A 24775-nucleotide genomic window follows, 5' to 3' on the forward strand; every position below is an offset into this window, starting at 1 on the left:
AGTGCCGCACAGAGGACTAACAGATCCCATGTCATTATCAGTTACAGCTGTTTCATGTGACCAAGGTAAACATACAAACAATTTTACCAACAATATTCCAGCTGACTATTGTCTTTGGCAGCTGTATGGTATGTGTAACATGGATGATAGGCCATGTGTAGAATTTGGTTAATGCATCAGACTTCGTTAGTATTCTCAATGAACCATACTGTTTGTTCTAATGCCAGTGACAAGGTGAACAATAATTTTTGATTGAGTTGGTGTCTCAAAGACATACTTTAACTTTCTCATGTGGCAATAATGACCCAAGTATTAGGGCCCACTTAAAATATTACAAAATACTTCAGAATTTCTGAGTTTAAATTTACATAATTGTCTAAATGTTCTTTTAAAATGAGAAAGAAAGGTCAAAATCTTGAATTTGTTACACTCTTGTTTACAGGTGATTGGTTAGTTACTTTAATATGTGAATTTGGCAACTAAATCATCATTACTATATGTTATCAATAAGAAAGTGATTGTATCAGTGTTGTAAGTCCACTCCACGACTGTTAACAGAAGAGCATGACAGATAACTGCAACATCCAAAAGGAAGAATAACACACAGACAATAAATTCATTTTCTCACGACACAATATAATATCCTTGTAGTTTATTAGTATTCCATAGTATATGATTTTGTTGAATTACAGAGGCCAGTACTAATTATATTGCTCCAAATCTGAAATGTACTATTTGTATCTCAGCATTAGATACACAATTAACATCTTATTGACAAGTTACATTTATAAAAAAAAACTCAACAATTATTTAGATTACTTATTTTTTAGAGAAGAGGGAATGAAAATAAATATTTTTCAGGATAAAATGACCAGTCACACTGCATCTGTAGCAACGTAGTGTAACTAGGCTACTCGCTGGATTAAACAATATTGCAAAAAGCAGCTGCGAATGTGTAAAAGTTAAATATATTTTCATACATGTCCTTACTTTGTAGTGTCATTTTGAAGGGTGTAAAAATAATATAAATACATAGAGCTTCTATTTAAAATAAAAGATAGTGACAATTGATTTGTTATTTATACACACTGACATACAAAATCTGTTTAAATACAATATCATCTTCTGTACCACACACACACACACACACACACACACACACACACACACACACACACACACACACACACACACAAGAAGGTATATAATAGCTTTACAGATTAACTTATACAGAATACAAGGAAATCTAATTGCTACTGATATAGATCATGCTATTGGCTTTTCTATAACAAAAAGCATAGCATATCAAAAGATATTGAAAAATGCAATACCAGTGCTAATATGTCATATATAATCTGTAACACTGCCACAGAATTTTCACAAATGGCAATTCTTCATTATATAAGTACAATGTTAAATGATGAAGAGCTGACTGCTAAATCAACAACCATAATGTATGCATCTCCAAAACACTTCCATAAATGACAAGGCTTGTTATTATAGTGACTGAATGTATAATAGTGTACTTTGCAGTTGGTATCACATATGGTTACAGACAGAAAACCTTACATTAATTCAAAACATAACACAAATTGTCACTGAAAATAAATTACTGGCGAGAAGTATTATACAATGAATGAATTGACTGTTTGCCTTGCAGGCAAGGTATGATCATAATGGCTTATACTATCATAGAGAACTATGAATGAGTGTGGTGGATACTTTAAAATATTAAACCAACTTTTTTACAAAAGACAGATCATTAAAAGATGAGTATGGTCTTACTTTATGTCAATACATAATCACAAGCAATGACGTATGATCATTGACATTTCCTTCTAGATAGGTAAATAATTAATTTACCACATAACTTTGTGTGACAGTTAGGCATATGATTTGCAAAGTTGCAAGCATAAGTTTACAAATGAGCATTAAGTAGGAACTCACTACACAGTCAAACATGCCTTCTTTCATGGGTTCAGTGAATACATTCCACATTTCTTTCTATGTACAACAGTGAAAAATATAATTAAAGGTACAACAGCTGCAAGTACTGCACCTAAGACAATTGCTATTATAGTAACAGCAGTCAGGTAACTTGATTGTGGCTGGTCACAGTTGATATCTGTAATAAAATCAAACAAAAATTACTAGTAAATATTGTATATTTAGTAAAAACAACATAGCTCTTTGAACTAAATTTTATTTTGTAGCTAAGGGAATATGTACACTTATAGCTGAAAAAATCTGTATTGAAATATTAGATCAGATAACATTTTCTCCTGAATGAGATCATTTAACTGATACTATTTGTTTTCCTATGCCACTGATATCCAGAAGTTAATTATGTATATTACCAATACCATTTTATTACCAATTCTATGTAATGGCGGGACAAATAGCATCAAGATTACAACAGTATTACTGTAATAAAATGAATACAATATGGCAATTTAAACTATGATACTAATATGGATACTATAAAACATAACAAAGTTAGGAACTAAATTACAATACACATTACAATAATAACACAACTATAAAATCAATACTAGAACATAGTGTAATTAAGCAGCATAGTTGCTGTTGTAGTCAAGGCACTAAGTTGCAGCTCTGGTAGACACTGGTCTATTAACAGAGAAGATTTCTTCAGTGCTGTTTGTCTCATCTAGAGGTATGGGATCCTTGAAAGTTTTGAAAATACATGTTTAGTGTGCTGTTGCTATGTTATATGGTATCAATGAAAAGCTCAGAAGTTTAAAAGCTGCTGTGTCATCCAGTGCTCCAGTACCACTGAGGCTGTCTATCATCCTCTGCATTTAGTCTTCATTAATTTTCATGCCATCATGATAAACCATTTACCTCACTAAATAGGAGTTCTGCTCTTTGAACAGCCCGAATGACATTCTCTCCTTTTGAGAACGAAATTGTATCATCCACTAACTGCAAGATCTGCCCATTGGAGCCTATGTTGTTGACAATAATTGGGAACAACAGGGGCCCTATCGCTGTTCTTGTGGGACACCGTATTGTATCCTCTTTTATATGAGTCTGCTCCTTGCATGGTAAAATCTTTTGTCTGTTATTCAGATAGGATTCAACAGTTTGTAGAACAGTTCTTCCAAAACCGTATGAATTTAACCTGCCAAGGAGGGCATTATGTGGTATACGGTTGACTGCCTTACTAAGATCATGAAGTATTTGTGCTGTAAACTCATTGCCTTCAGAATGCTGACATATATTTGTCACTAAGTCAAGTACTTCTGCTGTCATTGACCTGTACTTCTGAAAGCTGTGCTGCGTATCCTAAAAAGGTTATTTCCTTCAAAGTAACTGAATAATTTATCTTTCATTATGGACTCCATCACCTTACTGCGTACTGGCTCTGTAGCTTCACACTGATTGTCTTTTTTTGTAAACCATTACTGTGAGTGCTACATTTAGGAAGTATGGAAGTAACTGCAGTACATCCTATTCTTAATGGCAATATCTTTAGCTACTCTGACCTTATCATTTAGTATTTGGACAATCCATTTTATTTTAGATAGTGTAGAGGTATACCACCTCTTTAATTTGACAATTTTCTATGTGCATTTCAATTTGGAAACTCGATATCTCTTGCTCTGAGATTCTAGTGGAAAATTATCAAATTTGACTTTAAGGGTCTGGAACAAATTGTTCCCTTCCTTACATGTTTTGTGCCAATAATGATAGGGAGATTCTCGTACTCACACAGATATAGTAACAGAACAAGTCTTGTTCTTATACCACTCCAGATATTAATATAATTTTTTCCTCTATTTGATCTCACTTTGTTGAGAGCACATATACAACAACTATATAAAATAATCATACAAAATTTTAGTTTAATTAATGATTTTTGACAATCTGATGTGTATTAACTGTACTGTGCATTTTTGTAATTTTTCTTCTACACCTGATTATCCAGTTAGTTATTTTTCAATATCTTTCTTTATAAACCAATGGTAAATGATGTAACAGAGCAAGGTGCATCTATACCAATTGTTCTTATCACTCCAGACATTAAAATAATTTTTTATCCTTTATTTTACCTCCTTTAACAAAATGAAAGCACATATACAGTACTTACTTGTATTCAAAATTTCAGTAACCTATAAAGTTCCATTCGTATGGAGTGATTATTTACAAAGTTTGGTACCATAGTTTGTAGCCCAGATTTTTCTGATTCCAAAAGTGCCTGCTGTCACTAAAGTCAATTGTTAGTTTATTAATTATTCAATTTAGAAAATTATATTCTCTTGAAACATTTTGGCAGGCTTTGGGAATCTCTACATTAATATGAAGGCACTCTGAAAAGTAACGCCCCCAAATTTTTTATGGGAAAAATCTTTTGGCATTTTAAATAAAACAAACATTGGTAAGATTATACATCTTCATTTTTCACGTCTACACATTTATTTCTCGGTAAAATCATCCTGGCGATGAAATTTCTCAACATAATCATCCTGGAAATGAATGCCTCTCTCCCAAACAGAGACCAGTTTGTTGATACTGCTTCACCACTGTCAAAGTGAAGTCCTACAAGGTGTTCTTTAAGATTTGGAAACAGAAGAAAATTGGATAGAGCCAATTGGGACTGTATGGAGGATGATCGATGACTGTGAACCCAAGGCAATGGACTCTGCACATGTTGCCAGGTGAGTGTAGGCTGACATTGTCATGCTGAAGGAGAGGATGCTCCATGTTTGGATGAACTCTTCGAATTTGAAACTCAGTTACAGCAAGCTGTTTCCCATGCACTAACATAGTTACATTACACACCACCACGTTACATGCTACGATTCAGAACCCTCTACTGGTGGAGAGCTGCAAATGCGAATAAGACATATGTAAAGATGTAGAATGTTGATAACATTTGAAAACTTTGGAGGCATTACTTCTCAGCATGCCCTCATAGAAATCATCATCGTAAAGTAGTACCTATTATTTTTGTTATTCTTCCAGTTACACAGCATATAATTAAATAAATTTTCTTCTTTGTCCATTGTATCATCATCTCCTCTAATTTTACTATCTTTTATGTTAATATTAAAAAGGCAATTGCTCTGTAATTCAACATTTTATGATTTCTAATAATACACCCATTAATAAATAAATGTGACACACAGCGCCACAGTCAATCCCTTTTTAGCTACCAGAATGTAGATGTCATGTTATAAGACTATGATTGGATATCATAATGTCAAAGACATGAAATGAACTGGCAAACTACACAGTTACTATATGAGACGCTCTGTATTTAGCCACCAACATGTCTATTTTGTGATTTAATGGTGAAAACTATTGTCTTATTCTGCCACCCAAAAACTTTGTGATACCATGTTAGTGAATGTAGTTTGTTTATCTGATTAAGGGCTCAGACTATTATTTGTGATAAAGCTGATCATCAGACAATTGTTGATATTAAAAAATATGAAGGGATCAGAAATTAATTACTACAGCATGGTGTACATTATTTGCCATATATTCATCAGATCCTTCAACGTCTGTAAAACATCCATCATTGTAAGACTACGAATCTGATATACTTGAGCATATTTCCTAAGTCACTGATCTTCCTGCCAGCTTCGTGTGTTATATCTTTTCTCTTTCCATGTACTGGAAACATATAACTCTCAAAAACAAGGGTGTCTTGACAGTGTATGTTAATATAGCATGAAGTTCTATAAATAATGCTACGGCACATTTCCAGTTCACTATACTTTGTCATCTACTTCTTTATTCATTTCTTCTTTTTTTAACTTTTAATAAGTTTGTTCTACTCTTTCTCCTCGCAGGTGTTGAGATGTATATTCTCTATTAGCCTCCGTTTTCTGCTCAAGACTTTCATTTGTTGAACATCTTAATAACTGACTTGTTTGGTTTCTATATGTGCCTGCAGCAAATGTACCTATCATTTCCTTTTGAATTATTTTGCTGTCAGATTTGTATATTATGAGCATCTTTTAAGGTAAATTTGGCTTTTAATGGATTTTAATCTAAGTCCTTATCTGCTCATGTGTTACATTTGCTACAAATGACCATTTATGATAACATGAAGTGACTAACTTAAGGAAAACTGACACAAAAGAAAGGTAAATTTTACTGTATACCTGTTAATTTTGTAAAAAGTCCTCTGATCAGTATAGCAATTCAGTTTTTGTTTACAGTTCATATGAATCAGATATAAAACTGTTATTTAACATTATTTTTGGTTTTTAATAGAAATAATTGTCATTATTTCAAATTGTTGTATTCAGTCTAAGCACTGCTGTTAGTTAATTTTTAATTTACAATGGACATAATTGTAATTTTTCATATTGTTATATTAAGTGTAGGCTCTGATGTTAGTTTTCTACATAATCAACATTTTCACACAGGACAAGAAACTTAACAGTGTCATTCTATTGCGGGTTACAGATGGGTTTCTTTTAATGCTGCATAATATTATTCTTGCTGCCCCCCTTCTTCAATTTCTTATTTTTTCCCTTAAGAAGAGTATTATTATTTACATTCTCTTGGCTTAAATAATGTTTGGTTGCTAGTGTTCATTGGATTGCGTAACACTTTTCATTTGGCTTAAATGATAGCATTCTATTATACTTGCTGCCATTGATAATAATTGCCAACGCCAGCCATTGTGGTGAAATACTATTAGTCAGGCAATTTGTGATGGCTGTGGACTCTTTTGTAACTAAAATTTCCTAGTTAATTCTGCTATTTGTTCACCTTCAGAGATGTTGTTTACTGATTACTTTTATTATGTTTGCATGTCTCTATTGCTGGCTAATTTCAGAGAACATCCCTGACAAGCAAGTGTCAAGTGGATGAATAATAAAACTCTGTTATTTCATGTTTCTTCATCAAGATTTCAAATTTTCTGGCTGCTTGTCTCAGCATTAATATTTTTAAATTAGGAGAAGCCACAGAAGTAGCTACTTTGAAAAAAAGCCAGTGCTCCTGCACTACTGCTGTTTATATCTACTACTTCATACAAAGCATTTATCTAACTTCACTTATTTCATGTGTCAACGTTCAGATGTCTATAAACCGGATAAGGTAAAATCTTGCTTACTATTATGGTTACTTTTTAACTATTATTTATATCCCTGAGTCCAGATACTCTGATAAATTATAGAAAGTGTGACAAATAAGGTACAATACTCTTTCACTTTGTTTTTGAATAGTACAGTTTACAATAACGTATTGTGATAATTTCATAGCTTCTGTGACTGCTAATAACTAGTCACCAGTGCCTAAGAGCTTCAATTTGTACGATAAAGCACTGAAGATGATCATTATGTGTTTGAAAATTGATTTTGCTGTTAATAAAGCATCAAAATTATGGCCAATGCTGCCCTTCCTTCTAATTTTATTTATCATATGGTTGTTGTGCACATAGCACTCTATGGAGTCGCCAATCAATGCAATAAAAATGATGACATGAGAATATTTTTGCACTTCATTTTCTCTAACAAGAATGGTCAAACACATTAACCTTAATTTAATTAACTATATCAAAACACATATTGATTATTTGTTAATTACAGAGGTTATAATGAATTTAATGGAAATAAAATATAATTTGCAGTAAGCCTGATTAAAAGCAAGTATTTTAATTTGGAAATATTATTATTTCCTTTAACTTTATAATGCAATGTAATTAACACATGGTTTGAGATTATTTACTTTTAAAAAATCAGTCACTACAATGATTAGAAATTTTGCAGTGTTCCTTATTAGGAAATGGTGATGAATCAACCCCAGGAATCAGTAACGAATATGTATCTCAGAGTTATACTAAGCAATCAATTTCTTTGAAATAAATTTAAATTACAGATGGACTTGTAAGTGTTACAACTACCTAGGATGACAACACTGACAAAATTTCTTAATTTGTTTGGGGATCCTTTCTGAATATTTTGGTATTAGTGGCCCATGGTGTTTTGGGAATTTTACGTGGACAACTAGTGCACTCTTATCTTCCACAGAAGGATCTTCCCTGAGCTTCCGTTTGTTATCTTAGCATGAGATGCAGTATTCAGAATAAAACAAACTAAATGGTTGTTATGTAGATGACTGCAAATGTTCGACCACACAACAGCAAGGTACATAACATATTTCTTTTAGAAAATACATTGCCTAGCAGAAAGAGTTACGTATCCAGAAATCATGGACAGATGTCAATGAAACTTTGTACATGTACACACGATCAGTGGGTATGTAAATGATTAGAATTGCACATCTCTGTGACAGGTAAAAGCGTCACCAGAATGCCTTAGTAATGTTTGTTTTTAGTGTTGTTACCAAGCCTGGTGGGCTATAGATGAAATTTGAATAGCATCAGATGTCGAGTGATCTCTGTGAACGACTTCGAGATGATGTGTACTTGTGTGAAACAGCATTATAAGCAACTGACAGAATTTGAAAGGGGCTTACTGTACCTCTCCATTTGGCTGATAAGTCAAATTGTGCAGTATCAAGGTTTGTGAACCATTCAGAGGTGACAATGGCCCAATGTTGGACTGCATGGAAATGTGAAGCCAGCCATATAAATCATCATGGTCCTGGTTGACCATTTCTGACCGTTACAAGGGAGAGTCACCATATTGTGTACTGTGATCATTGTAACCCCTTCACATTTGTGCTTGCCATCCAAGAATGAGTAATGGACTCCCTGCAGTATTCTGTATCATCTCATACCATTGGTCACAGACTAGTAGCAACCAGATTATGCCCCATACATAAGCTGCCACACCACATCACAAACAACTGCATTTGAAGAGGTACCTTGACTGGGAGGTATGGTCTACTGATGAATGGTGTTGCATTGTGTTCAGTGATGAATTGCGGTTTTGCACTGCTCCAGATGGCCATGACTGGTGAGTATGGTCATGACCTGGAGAGAGACCTCATTCTTCCAATGTTGTAGAGGAGCACAGTGGTGTTGCTCTACATCTACATAAATACTCTGCAAATTGCCATACAGTGCATGGTGGAGAGTACCTTACACCACTACTGGTCATTTTCTTTCCTGTTCCACTTGCAAATTGTGTGACGGAAAACTTATTGTCTACATGCCTCTGTTATCTTATCTTCATCATCTTTACACAAAATGTACATTGGCAGCAGTAGAGTCATTTTGCTGTCAGCTTAAAATGCCAATTCTTTAAATTTTCTCAATGATGTTCCACAAAATGAATGTTGTCTTCCCTCCAGGGACTCCCCTTTGGGTTCATGAAACATATCTGTAACACTCACATGATGATGGAATTTACCAATAATAAATCTATCAGCATGCTTCTGAACTGCTTCAATGTCTTATTTTAATCCACATTGATGGGGATCCCAAACACTTGAGAAGTAATGACGAATAGGTTGCACTAGTATCCTATATGCAGTCACCTTTACAGATGAACCACACTTCCCTAAAACTTTCCAAATAAACTAAAGTTGACCATTCACCTTCCCTATTACTGGCCTGACGTCATCGTTCCATTTCACATCAGTTTGCAACGTTATGTCTAGATATTTTATCGATGTCACTTTGTCAAGCAGCACACTACTAATGCTGTATTTGAACATTGTGGGATCATTTTCCCTACTTATCTTCATTAACTTACATTTCTCTACATTTAGAGCAAGCACCCATGCATCATACCAACTACAAATTTTGTCTAAGTCAGCTTGTATCCTCCTACAGTCAGTCAACTTCAACATCTTCCCATATACCACAGCATCATCAGCAAACAACTGCTCACCATGATCACCAGATGGAAAAGTAATATTATTTATATATACTGATGTGAAATATTTATATTTGTTATCTGTGTTTTTGTAAAAAATTAAGTATAAGAAATTATATTGTAATTGACTACATCCATACAATGTATATTATTAACAGATGAATAAAGAGATTGAATTGAGATTGAATTGAATTGAATTCATGTATATAGAGAATAAGAGTGGTTCTATCACACTTCCCTGGGGAACTCCTGATGGTACTCTGAGCCACTCAAATATCTGGGAACCTAGTTCACATGCTCTTACCTTCATTAACAGTTCGCAGTGGGGCATCATGTCAAACACTTTCCAGAAATATAGGAATATGAAATCTGCCTGTTGCTCTGACATCATTGTGAGTGGAGCTGTTGGGTATGACTTGAGGGAAATCTGGTGGCATAATGGTATGTCATGGGCATCTTGCATCTTCATGTCTTACCTTTCATGCAACAGTATCCTGGTGTCATTTTTAACAGGAAAATACTTCTCCACACATGTTACATATCTCTATGATGTTGAGGTACTTCTGTGACCAACAATATCTCCAGATCTGTCCCCAACAGAACAAGTGTTGGACCGGTTTGGACATCAACTCTGTCCCAGTGCCAGTACCCAGGATATCAAGGATTTGTTACAACAGCTGTGAGCCGGCTTGCCTCAGGAGAGGTTACAACAGTTTTGTGAGGCCCTTCATAACCAAATCAGAATATGTATCCAGTCCAGAGGGAGTGCAGCTTCATACTGATAAGTGGCCTTCATACTGCCAAGTTCTTTATAAATTTGACTCAAGTCTGTAATCACTGAAATAACATCACAAACTCTCTCAAGCCACGAGATTTCATTTTGCTTCCTCCTCCCCCTCTTGGTGCTTCACTTTTTTGTCAGCCAGTGTAGATAGTTACGGCTACTGCAGGGACTCAAAAGACAATGTATGACATACCACTAAAGCCCAATAAATAAAATATGCAGCATTGGACATAAACTAGAACTTTCACCACATCACATGAATTCCAACTACGATTTAAAGTGTCTTATTGATTTATTTTAAGAGGATAAATTGCATACATGACCTATATCACAAAATAGAATTTTTATAGTACATTCTGGCAGGTTACCCCTTACTGTGTGACGTAAATTTTTAATTTGCATGAGCCGAGCTATAAGAAAAGCTGGGAATTTACTGAAACTGTGTGTGTACAAACCATATAATAGGAGTAATCATCTACTGAAATCTAATGATATATCAATAAATAGTGATACATCATTTGACTTCATTAGGGACAACCAAAAATTGTTTAATAATAACGTGCTTCGCATTTCAGTTTTCAATTCCTGTCTCTGTTTGCACTGAAAAGACATTCCAAAAATATATTGCTCAAGTTTCTTTATGATTCATGCTTCAGATTCTCCTAAAATGAATCTGCTTACAGTTTTCTCTTATTTTCCTCTGTCTGTCCCATCAGATTCAATATTCTCCGTATATGAAAATTTGGACAGTGAAGAAGTAACAGAATGCCTCACACAATATCCTTGAAGAAGACCTATGTAGAACACTACATACAAGTACCTCCTATTTTCTATTCATGAGTTGTCATACAGGTAAGTCTTTCACAGAACTATCAGTTTCTACAATTGTTTTTATTACACTGCAAATATCATTCCACAATTTAGAAGTGGTAAAGCTACTTACAGGTAACTTCTGAATCAGCCCCAGGCTGATTGTTGTAGGCATAATATTTCACATTCTCCATATGAATGGTGGCACCATTAGTCCCCTTGACTGTAGTGGTCTGCTGGCACTGCATTCCTTTGCCAACTTCAACTTGAAACAGTTCTGCATCAGTAACAGCTGAAGTGAATGGCGTATCTGAAAATAAGCAGACATTATGTTACATATATAATACAATCCATTTCAGGCACATTAACAGTTTTTGTGTGACAAAGTGTTCACAAAATACAACTCTGAAAACTGCTTTAGGTACAGTTATTAAAACTTTATTTGTTCAGTTAGTAGTAATGATTAAAACTGTATTTAGAACCACAGAGTTCAGCATATATACAAAGCAGATAAAATTAAATTAAGAAAATGATTTTCAATTAGCAACATAAATACATGTGCGATACTTTCTCACTGGACATGCTACATTTTTGTATATTAAGTTCATCTCTGTAACAACAGGAGGTGTCAGGAAGAGAAGTATTCAGTTTGTTTTGAAGCTATGTTCCTGCTCGTTAGGCATTTTTCTTTCACTGGCTATGAAGGCTATGTTCTTTGTTACAGCATTATTGCCATTTTATGAACCACAGTGGCATAAAATGAGAAGTAATGAATTTCATAAGAAATTGCATGAGCTGGTAAGTAGTAGTTGAAGTATGTAACTTCTTAAAGATTCATGTACAAAGTGATAGTTGTGAGCCACACAAAGTAATCATTTTTAAACATTATCTTCAATTACATCATCATTAGGATTTGTAGCACTGACTGCATTATTTGCAAGAAAGGTAAAGTGTTTGTTTTATATTAAATGAAAGATAATTCACAGGAAAGTGAAGAAATAGTGTACAATTAAGATGTGGGTGAAAATAAGCACTTGAAATCAGTGTCCCTCACCAATCCTCTCTCCACATCCAGCCCCATTCCCAAAGACCCATACTGTTATGACAAAAGCATAAATCGAATAATACACCATGTCTAATTAGCAGCTGCAGTCAAACAACATTGACACCCCTTTTAGAGTAAATCTGACTGCAAAAGAAATGCTAGGTGACTTGCATGTACCCTCTGTGACTCCCTTCCACAAAATGAATGATCTACATAATGAAATTTTCACTCTGCAGAGGAGTGTGTGCTCATATGAAACTTTCTGGCAGATTAAAACTGTTTTAATCTGCCAGGAAGTTTCATATTATTGCCCACTCTGCTGCAGAGTGAAAATTTCATTCTGGAAACATTCCCCAGGCTGTGGCTAAGCCTTGTCTCCGCAATATCCTTTCTTCTAGGAGTAATAGTTCTGTAAGATTTGCAGAAGAGCTTCTGTGAAGTTTGGAAGGTAGGAGATGAGGTACTAACAGAATTCAAGCTGTGAGGATGGGTCATGAGTTCTGCTTGGGTAGCTCAGTAAAAGGTACAGGTTCCAAGTTCGATTCTTGGTCCAACACACAGTTTTAATGTGCCAGGAAGTTATTTGATCCACATAATTTTGGAAATTATAGGCCTCTCAACTTAAAATTTATAATAAATGAAGTTATTGAGAGACTGTTAGCCATCTAAATCAGTACAATAAGCAATGTGTTGTATTGTCTTAAGGAGGCCCAGCATGACTTCAGGAAACAACACTGACTCAAATTTCAGTTCATCAATTTTCTTAGACTGTAGTAGAACCATTAGATGAAAGTTTTAGTACACTGGATCACTGTAAATCTGACAAAAGCATTTGATAAAATTACATCAAGGGCTCTTTACACAGTAGCTGAGACTTGAATCGTGGCTTGGGTTGAGGGCTTGTTGAAGAACAGCATATGGATCAGGATAAAGTTTAAGGGCAAAGTAGTGATTAACAGGGAAAGTGGAGGTGCTGGGAAGGGTGCTATGGGGTAGTGCACTACTTGCAATATACTGCATGTATTTGTAATATCTTTTTCTCTCTCTTATAGCTTTATCTTGCATCAGTGCAGGATCAGCATTGTTGTTAATGGATTTGGCATAGTTAATTTAAGGGCTGGTGGGTGCCCTTCTTGTTGCCACTGCATATATTTGTAATATACTGTATACATACACAGTGGTACCAACTCTAATGTTAGACTATTTTCGGAAGATCTTACAGTTTCTGGCAGGGTAAGAAAATTATTATATCGCAAAATTTTTAGGAAATCCTTCCTGGATTACAGACATCGCCAAATAACAGAAAATGACTATAAATATAGAAAGAACCATTTAATAATTTTTTACATTGCAGTAAAATTTAGGAAGTCACCTCTTAAATGTTAAAAAAAGTTTACAGAACCCAGAGGCAACATTTGATAATACACTGGATTGCCAACTTCATATGAGAGAAAGATGTAGTCCGTGAAGCAAACAAGTTCTCTTCCAAATAATGAGACTACTAAAAGAGTGCTCAAGAAAACTGAAGCAAGAGGTGTACTGTTCTGGGGTTTGTTTGGACTGCTGAAGTTATCTGTGGGCTCCATAATAATCATGTTTAGAATTTGATTGTGAGGATGTACAAAGAAGAACAATAATATTTAGCTGATGAAATTTCAACTTCTTTAGTAGTGACACTGGCATGATTAAGTATCTAAAATGGGGACTGTTTAAGAGTGGGAGGAAACCCATACACTGGTTTATTGTTTTCAGGGCATGGATTGTGGTTTGGAGCAAGTTCAGTACGGAGAAGAAGCCAAAGGTTACATCATTCTTATGACATAAATGAGCACTACTTTGATAAGTCTGTTGGCACATTATTTTTCACAAGGAAAGGTGATAGGGTGTGTAGCACATTCTCACGAGAGCTTAAAATACATTACAGTATCTAAAAAAACAATGAAGCTATATCAAATGATACATATAATCTGCGTATTTTGTAGGTTTTGTTGCAGCCAAAGCACAAGAATTTCACCATAATTTTATGTAACAACAACAACAATAATAACAACAACAATAATACTAACAACAACAACAACAATAATAATAATAATACAAAAATAACTAAATAACACTTATGAAATAATGGTAAATTGTGGTTCTTGCTAAAGCAGAAATATCTAATTTTCAAATCGAACTTTTAGAAATAGCTTCAAGAAATATGTTCTTGTGTTAACTCAAGAGGCATTACTATGTTCGCTATTCCTTTTCAGATTCCTGAAGCACAGACTTATATTAAATTGCAATAGACACCACATATTTAAAGCTAACAGGTTGCTAAGTTTTCATTATTCACTGTTGTTGACAGGCATGAAAACTTTCTGTCTTTTATATCATATGACCTGTCCAGCAAAATTTCATGACAAACAGTCCAGCCTCAGTGACCACGTGTCCGTAATTGTGCTTGTGTGAATGTGTCTTCTACTTTGGCAGAAGGCCTTTCAGTGAAAAACTCAAATGCATGGCTCTCTTTTTGTTGTGCCTGTGACAACTCAACGTCTCCCCTATATGGTGAATAGCAATATATTATTTTCATAATATTACAGAAATTTTCAGTTCATGTTGTAGTGTTTCAGAAATGTAGCTGCCACATGGATTGCTAGTATTACAACTGAAATGTTTACTATTCAGACTGCAGTTGGTCCTAAATTCTTTCTGGTATTTAATGCAGAAATAAGTTAAAGGAAGTTATATGTTTTTAGCGTTGTATGGGAAAGTGGGTTCTCTGGAGTTTGAGAGTGAAGATTTACACAATGCACAATAAATTTCTGGTAGTCAATCCCATTGGAGTTCAACGAGCATTTCCGAGGTAGCGATGAAGTGGGGATTTTCCCGTACCACCGTTTCACGAGTATATCACGAATATCAGGAATCCGGCAAAACATCAAATCTCCGACATCGCTACGTCCAGAAAAAGATCCTGCAGGAATGGGACCAACGACGACAGAAGAGAATCAAATCAAATGGTTCAAATGGCTCTGAGCACTATGGGACTTAACATCTGAGGTCATCAGTCCCCTAGAACTTAGAACTATTTAAACCTAGCTAACCTAAGGACATCACAAACATCCATGCCCGAGGCAGGATTCGAACCTGCGACCGTAGCGGTCGCGCGGTTCCTGACTGAAGCGCCTAGAACCGCTCGGCCACACCGGCCGGCGGAAGAGAATCGTTCAATGTGACAGAAGTGCAGCCCTTCCGCAAATTGCTGCAGATTCCAATACTGGGCCATCAATAAGTGTCAGCGTGCAAACAATTCAACGAATGCGGGTATGGAGACAACCTCATTAATCCATGGATCCTGCATGTCAGCATGGGACTGTTCAAGCTGGTGGAGGCCCTGTAATCGTGTGAGACATGTGCAGTTGGGGTGATATGGGACTCATGATATGTCTAGATACGACTCTAACAGGTATCACATACGTAAGCATCCTGTCTGATCACCCACATCCAGTCATGTCCATTGTGCATTCCGACGGAATTGGACAATTCTAGCAGGGCAATGCGACATTCCACACGTCCAGAATTGCTGTGGAGTGGCTCCACGAATGCTCTTCTGAGTTTAAACACTTCCGCTGGCCACCAAACTCCCCAGACATGAACATTATTGAGCATATCTGAAATGCCTTGGAACGTGCTGTACAGAAGAGGGCTCCACCACCTCGTGCTCTTACGGATTTATGGACAGCCCTGCAGGATTCATTGTGTCAGTTCTGTCCAGTACTACTTCAGACATAAGTCGTGTTGCGGCACTTCTGCGTGCTCGCGGGGGCCGAACACGATATTAGGCAGATGTATCAGTTTCTTTGGTCTTCATTGTACTTATGTTACTGTAATCTAGTCCACTCTGCAGAGATATTTGCAAACTTATTCCAGCAGTGGACGGAATAAAAACTGTCTAAAACACTATCAGAACAATAATACTAAACGTCGATTAAAGACACATTAAAGCATAAATAGATATACGGAGACAGGGATTCGACAGCAAAGTTTCAGCAACTCTATCCATTCTCTTTTGATGTAAGCAGTGGAAGGTGAAAATTGTGTGCAGTTCGGTAGAAAACCCTTAGGCTAGAACACCAGACACTTCGCGACGCCCTTAAGGGTTGTACTCCGAGGAAAGCACGCCCCCACACATCAGCTACAAAGAGCTAAGCGGGATTTCAAGGCGCAGCCTTAAGACTAGCTACTACTTGTTCGAAAAACATCGCGTGACATTGCTTATCAAGAGTTCCAAAAACGTTCACTAGCGTTACTTAGTCCCGTCTGGGAAATGTGAGACATGCATTATGATAATGTAAATTCTGTAATACATTATTGAGAAATTTATTTTAGCCTCAGAGCCGCGCCCGCCCGACATACTGCGATATGTTGTGGAACATACGGTTTACTTTTTATGCGGATTTTTGACCCAGGACCATTAAAAGCTGATGTCATTTTGCTTTTTATGCTGTTTTCGGCTTCAGGACAATTACAAACCGATTTTTCCGATCCGATATGGTACGACCTTGCCATGGTGATTGGGCTTACCTAACTGACAGTGCCACAACTGTTGATTGCTGAACTTGTGCAGTCATGCACATTGAACGATACGGGTAGTGTAATGTGCAACTCAAACAATAGCCGTCGTATTGCGATATGTAGCCGACCTCGTTTACGTCATTAATTGGTAAAACTTCTGTAATTTTTTTTACATTACTTCTCTCCCAGCGTCAATAATATGCCGTTCAAATTTGACGTAATTCTGAGCAGTGGTTCTCTTTCTACAGCGTTTTCAAACTGGAACTTAGTTATTAACACCTTGTACTTTACCAGGCCTGGGAAAAACACTAAACATGAACAACACTAATGCACTCTGGTGGCCGTTCTACCTGTCAGAGATAATTGCTACTCTAATCATTTACATCGGAATCGATGGTGAGTACATGCACGAGGTGTGGTCAAGAAGTAACGGGAATTTTTGTTTTTCTTGAAGAATCTTTATTTATTGATCAGCCTCAATTTTGTACCCTTCAAACTACTACCCCTTTGATATGATACATTTGTGCGAGGGCTTTTAGCAACCTCAGTAGCACTTCTGGAACTCACTTTACGTTATTGTGTTCAGCTCCTTCAGCGATTCTGTTTTTATCTCATCAGTGGTGGCAAAACGACCTCCTTTCATGGTTCTCTTCAGCCTCGGGAGTAGAAAGAAGTCGCAGGGGGCCACGTTCGCGAATACGGAGACTGAGTCAACATAACGGTTTTGTTTTTTGCCAAAAGATCACGAATAAGCATTGATGTGCGAGCAGGAGCATTATCGTGATGCAATTTCCACGAGTGGTTTTTGCCCCAATTCTCGTCATTCTCTTCCGGTTACTTGACGCAAACGATGCATAACTTCGAGGTAGTACTCCTTATTGACCGTAGGATCATAAGGTAAGAACTCGTGATGCACTATCCCATTGTAATCTAAGAAAACAACGAGAAGAACCTTCACATGTGATCGAACGTGTGGATTTTTTTTTCTGTCTTGGCTCTTCAGGCAGTTTCGATAGGGACGATTGGGCCTTGGTTTCGACGTCATACTCGTATACCGATGTTTTGTCATCAGTTATGACCTTCTTTAGAAGTTCTGGATCGTTGTCGACTTCATTCAGTAATTCCTGAGCGATGTACACGTGACGTCGTTTTTGGTCGAAATTCAACAAGTTCTGAATAAACTTTGCTGCTACACATTTCATGTCCAAAACCTCCTTAAAAATTTCTTAGCATGAGCCAAATGGTATGCCGATGTCATCAGCACCCTCTCTGATGGAGATTCGGTGATTTTTCAGAACCATTTTCTTTACTTGTTCCACAATGTGGTCAGTAATTGATGTGCTAGGGCGTTCGGGGCGGTCGTCGTCTTCAACATCTTGACCCTCTTACAGAATGTTTATACCACTCGTAAACTCTTGCCTTACTCAAAGTAAATTCGACCAAATCCATAGTCTCGTTTCGAAAACGGTACTGCACTTTATTCCATTTTTCTAGCAAAACTTGATGCAAATTCTTTGATCCACCTTTCTCGAAAACAAAAATTCGACGAGCACTCGAAGACACGTATATCCTTTTCGACTTTCAACTATAAATTAAATATTCAAAACAGTTGAAAATGCAATCATACATCAGGAACAGGAGAACCAACAAGATAATTTTTTTTAATCCTATGTATAAAGCCCGCGAAATTAAAAAATTTCTGTTACTGTCTGATCAAGCCTTGTATGATGTTAGACTGACATTCGACCGTATCTTCTGGATGTTTCACTTTTTTGGTCAGCCAGTGTATTTTGTTTCAAGCAAATGTTAAGCTTTTTACCAAATAAGACCTGATTTATGACTTTTATGAATCTGGTGGTTATAACTGTCTGTTACATACCGTTGTTTCCTCAGCAACTTACGCTTATGTAGACTCGGATTCGTTAACATTTAGAAATCGATTATACACAAATGTGAAACTTAATTAAAAATGACACTGGCTGGTGGTAAACCAGACACGTATTCGTATTTTGAAATAAGTTTTATTCGGTTTTAGCCATCCGAGTTTGGGTTTTACCCTTGCAATAAGGCCGAGAGTACGGCTGGGACGCAGGCAAGCGCAGCCAGACAGTAAAGGACAGCACTGTTTCTAGAGGCACGTGCTTTCTAAAACGGATCACAGCTGCAGAGCCGAACGGTTGTGGCGGAACATTCCGAGGGAACGAATATGTTGCAAGCTCGCGAATAACACACTGACAGCATAGAGCTGTCTAAGCGTCATACTGTACGAGACGGAACTTGGAGGCTAACTATTATACCGATAATGGGCGTATATTGTTAATTTGTTTAAAATTACTGAAATTGTAACACCAAGGAGAAAAATATTGTAATTAAGCTGAATAGTTTATTTAATACTATCCGAAAAGGAGGTGAGAGGTGAAAACACACTTTCTATGAGCGAATTCTAGCTCGGATCCATTGCAGACATTTCATTTCCTTGATCGGTACCACTGTGTAACAGTGCTATTTGAACAGTTGCATTAAATATTGTCCTCGGTGTCCGCCCCAGGGCTGCACTATGCTGCTCCGTCACGCTTTAGCCAAACTCCGTGTCCTGCGCTGCGCTGCTCTGCTTTCCAGCTGCACAGCAACAACAGGAGCCCGCTGGAGTTTGTGAAGCTGGAGCCCGACAATATGGAGAACTCTCACTAACTTCACCCAGTTACCAACATATCCTTAATCCAAGTACAATGTTGCGCTAGAGGCAAATAACCCTCGTCGCAGCGGTGTACGAGTACACAGCGGACTCTGTGGTACTTTCTTTCTCTGTCCTTAGACATTTTCACTTGCTTCGTCTACCTTGTCGTAAATTGATCATGTTAGTGGATGTACGAACAAAGACACATCGATGCGATAACATTGTTGACCCGCCACAAGTAACTCTTACAGTAAGGTGGGGATTGGATTAAAAAAAAAAAAAAAGCTGCAGCTGTTAATCCATTAGTGCACTTCGTTCGTTCGTAATAACAAGTTAGTCTGTTGTCGAAATACTCTGCATGTTCTCCACGGCGATCCATTCTGACGACTTCTTAGTTAAAATACTAAAGTAGTGCCCCGATAACACGCTGTTCCTTTTCTATTTGCTTCACTGTACTTGCAAAAATATATCATCCTCAAGTAAAATGTCTTAGAACTTTGTAATATAATTTATTCATAACGTAGATTCGTTGAAGTTTGCCGTGTCCTTTACCTCGATCCTTAGCGTCTGGGAAGTTGACAGGATCCAGGATAACCATTATTTCAGCGCTACCAATATGGTATCGCTGACCATCTGCAGACTTTTGTATACTCATTATTAAATGATTCTTGTCTTTCGGAATCTCCCTTAGCCAACGTTTCTGTGTTGTTGGAGGATCCCAGACAACTGAAACGTTTTGGAGTTCCTCACCACAATTTCCAGTAATTTCAGCATTTTCGGGGACTGTTACATTCGCCGTCTTGTGCTGAAACACAAACAGATATGTTAACCTCTTGCTTACATAGATCGATTAAGAGTTTCAGTGGCGGACTTCACGCAAGAAACGATAAATTCTAGCGGTCTCTGGTGGCATCGAAAAACAAAATTATATGACAGAAGAGCATAGAATATGATATTATATTTACATAGTGATATTTATGATGACATTGATCCTGAGAGTTATAAAGCATGCTTATCAAGTACGTCGTTTGACTGTACCGAGTATATAAACTTTGATCGGAGTAGCATGACAAAACAGAAGCACAATTAATGTCCCCTATTTGTAACAGTTGTTGTACGAGGGACTTTCAGTAATTAAAGAGACAGAGTAATGCAGAAAAAACTTTGTATTTTTTATAAAATGAGACGTATACTGCTTCTCAACATAATCTCTAATCTTTCAACTAACCGCCATCTCAAAAGACAGTCAACATGACTTTTCCCGTTGATACCTGTGTTATGAATTTCTATCAGACGGGTGAGCTGGCGTGCTCCCATTCCGTGCTTTGTCTTTTTGATTCAGGTTCAAAATGATGAAACTAAGTTCCATCACACGTTAAAATCTCGTTTAGAAAAGGGTTAGCTTCCTTTCAGCCCCTTCTTTCAAGTCTGTACACACTGAGTTTTGTCTCCTTGTCTTGTTGCGTTATCTCTTTCGAGACCCACCTTGCACATGTTTTACTGTACTTCAGATTGGTTCAAATGGTTCAAATGGCTCTGAGCACTATGGGACTCAACATCTGTGGTCATCAGTCCCCTAGAACTTAGAACTACTTAAACCTAACTAACCTAAGGACGTCACACACATCCATGCCCGAGGCAGGATTCGAACCTGCGACCGTAGCGGTCACGCGGTTCCAGACTGAAGCGCCTAGAACCGCACGGCCACACCGGCCGGCGTACTTCAGATTGTTACTGATAACTTTATGAACTGTGTCAACTCCTATTGCAACTGGTTTTGCTATATGTTCAAGTGTAATACTTCGGTCTTCACGAATAATGTCATCAATCGGGGGTCACAAGCGAAGGAGTTAACACTTCAGCTGGTCGGACAGGACATTATTCGTCAGTTATTGAGATTCAATCGTTTTTGAACTCTTTGACCTACTTATAAAAATATCCACTGTTCATACGACTTTCACCAGGCGGTTCGAGAAAAGATTTAATCGGTTTTTCACCTTCAGAAATCAAAAAACTGGACTCCGACAGTTGTTGTCAGCTCTCCCCAGCGATGCTAACTGAAGTCGTGAAAGCACAACACTCCTCCTACCAACTGTTTCATTTCTACATCAATTTGTCTCTTTAATTATTGAATGCCCCTCGTATAATCTGACATAATATTTTTTTCTCAAAAGCTATAAAATATGCCACAATAATATGAAAGGATAGAAACATAGATGCCTTCGGGTCTTCTACGTAGCAGCCAAAGAGATAATGGTGCGAACATCACTAACATCAGACAAGAAGTCTGTCATTCGCAGAAAATCTGAGAGGCAAATTTAACAGAGTTCTTTTCTCATATTACGTGAATTCTTGTGTGTTACACTTAGAACAACATGAAATTGTAATGTTTTGTTTTAGTCAATGAAAAGAAAAACAACAAAATCTTATTGCTGTTCCGAACCATGCCAGGATCTAAGTTATTGACGTAAAAAAGTAGGGGAAGGACGAACAATGAGGGCATGTATGGTTGGGGATAGCAGAGTGATGGGTGAGCAACAATAGTGGGTCATTTGCGACAGAAGCAGGCAGAAGATTGCCAGAGGTGGAAACTCTTCACTGTGTGTTGGGAAGATACGGGACGGATTAGCTGCCAGCAGGGGTTTTTCAGCGTGATCTGGCGATGAAGGACGAAGCACAGGGGACTCTATCCAGAATTACGTTCTAACACACCTCGTAACTCATAGGCTGCAAGAATTAGAGGAATGCTACTTGAGGTGGCTGCCATATGGTGTGTCACATAAAAAAAAATGGTTCAAATGATTCTGAGCACTATGAGACTTAACATCTGAGGTCACCAGTCCCCTAGAACTTAGAACTACTTAAACCTAACTAACCTAAGGACATCACACACATCCATGCCCGTGGCAGTATTCGAACCGACGACCATAGCTGTCGCGCGGTTCCACACTGAAGCGCCTAGAACCGCTCGGCCACAGCAGCCGGCGGTGTGTCACATAAAAGGAGGGACCACCACCATCTTATAAAACAATCCCTGTTATGGCCGCACGACGGGAATTAACAGAGTTTGAACGCGGAAAGGTAGTTGGAGCTAGACGCATGGGCCATTCCATTTTGGAAATTGTCAGCGAATTCAGTATTCCATGATCCACAGTGTGAATAGTGTGCCGAGAATACAAAATTTCAGGCATTACCTCTCACCACGGACAACGCAGTGACCGACGGCCTTCACTTAACGACCGAGAGCAATGGCGTGCACGTGGAGTTGTCAGTGTTAACAGACAAGGATCACTGCGTAAAATACCGACAGAAATGTGGGACGTATGACGAACGTATCCGTTGCGTCAGTGTGGCGAAATCCGACATTAATGGGCTATGGCAGCAGACGACCGACGTGAGTGCATTTGCTAACAGCACGAAATCGCCTGCAGCGCCTGTCCTGGGCTCGGGACCATATCGGGTGGACCCTATACGACTGGAAAACCGTGGCCTCGTCGAATGAGTAACGATTTCAGTTGATAAAACCTGATGGTAGGGACCGAGTGTGGCGCAGACCGCACGAAGCCATGGACGGAAGCTGTCAATAAGGTTCAAAATGGTTCAAATGGCTCTGAGCACTATGGGACTTAACATCTTTGGTCATCAGTCCCCTAGAACTTAGAACTACTTAAACCTAACTAACCTAAGGACATGACACACATCCATGCCCGAGGCAGGATTCGAACCTGTCAACAAGGCACTGTGCTAGGTGGTGGTGGCTCAATAATAATGTAGGCTGTGTTTTCCATGGAATGGACTGGGTCCTCTAGTCCACCAAAACTGATCATTGACTGGAAATGGCTATGTTCGGCTACTTGGAGCCCATTCTCGGCCATCCATAAACTTCATGTTCCCAAATAACGATGCGCCATGTCATCGGCCACAACTGTTCGCGATTCGTTTGAAGAACATTCTGGACTATTCGAGAGAATTATTTGACCAACCAGACCACCCTACATTAATCCCATCAAATATTTATAAGACATGCCGGCCGGTGTGGCCGCGCGGGTCTAGGCGCTTCAGTTTGGAACCGCGTGACCGCTACGGTCGCAGGTTCGAATCCTGCCTCGGGCATGGATGTGTATGATGTCCTTAGGTTAGTTAGGTTTAAGTAGTTCTAAGTTCTAGGGGACTGATGACCACAGATGTTAAGTCCCATAGTGCTCAGAGCCATTTATAAGGCATAACCGAGAGGTCAGTTCGTTCACAAAATCGTACACCAGCAACAGTTTTGCAACGAAGAACGGTTATAGAGAACTCATGGCTCAATATTTCTTCAAGGGACTTCCATCGACTTGTAAAGTCCATGCTACGTCGCGTTGCTGCAGTACACATGGCAAAAGAAGGTCCGACACGATATTAGGAGTTATCCCGTGACTTTTGTCACCTCAGTGTACAAACAAAGGAAAAGGCCAAAGTGAAGTAACAGATGTGTTCTTATGTATATGATGTACTTTCATGATTCATTTAATGATACTACACGTCTGTTACTGCGTACGATCAGTGGCGCGAAGTTCGTAACTTCAGACCCGTTTCTGTAGTTGAATGGTCAGCGCAGTTTTAAAAAAAGATATTAAATTCTCCAACAAAAACAGATGTACAATGTCGTAACATATGTTACCGAGTATGGAAATCAGGGATATTTAAAGAGTGTAACTTTCACCGCGCTAGCTTGCAAGAGAGGAAGGTGAGCCACACAAGGATCGAATCCGTAGAAGCGATTGACAACCGTCGCTAGCGCACCGGCCAGCCTGATTGTAGTTTCCAGGCGGTATCCCCTGCTTATGATGACAAATGTTGGGCTAGTTCCTACTTTCCGCCTCAGGAAATAAGACACACAAACAGTTAAAATACGATCACGCACAGACAAAAGCATAAAGAATTCGCAGACAGATGGTGCACACGTTTCCTCTTCCTTAGAGGAGCATCCAGCAACAGAAGTAAACAAAATAATTTTGCAAATCTCTGTGGAAAACCGACCCCGTACGACACGAGATTAACGGCACATTGAAGGAGATGGTGAACCTTAACTTGAGATCGACATAGATAAAACTTAAATTAAACACCAGAAGAAAGCAGTCAGTAAGAAAACA

At 37.9% G+C, this 24775-nt stretch overlaps 1 protein-coding gene across 1 annotated transcript in view; it reads right to left on the reverse strand.

The window, feature by feature from the left end:
• Positions 1–700: 700 nt before the first annotated feature.
• LOC126249423 (serine-rich adhesin for platelets-like) overlaps positions 701–24775 on the reverse strand; it is a 150444-nt gene continuing 126369 nt past the window's right edge. The window contains exons 3-5 of the mRNA XM_049951075.1: positions 20196–20448; positions 11495–11671; positions 701–2125 (exon numbers count right to left, since the gene is read on the reverse strand). Coding sequence (XP_049807032.1) covers positions 1971–2125; positions 11495–11671; positions 20196–20448 — 585 coding nt within the window. The 3' untranslated portion in view covers positions 701–1970. The remainder of the gene's footprint in view (positions 2126–11494; positions 11672–20195; positions 20449–24775) is intronic.

This window comes from Schistocerca nitens, chromosome 3 (assembly GCF_023898315.1).
Source record: "Schistocerca nitens isolate TAMUIC-IGC-003100 chromosome 3, iqSchNite1.1, whole genome shotgun sequence".
In the NCBI taxonomy this organism is placed as follows: Eukaryota; Metazoa; Arthropoda; class Insecta; order Orthoptera; family Acrididae; genus Schistocerca; species Schistocerca nitens.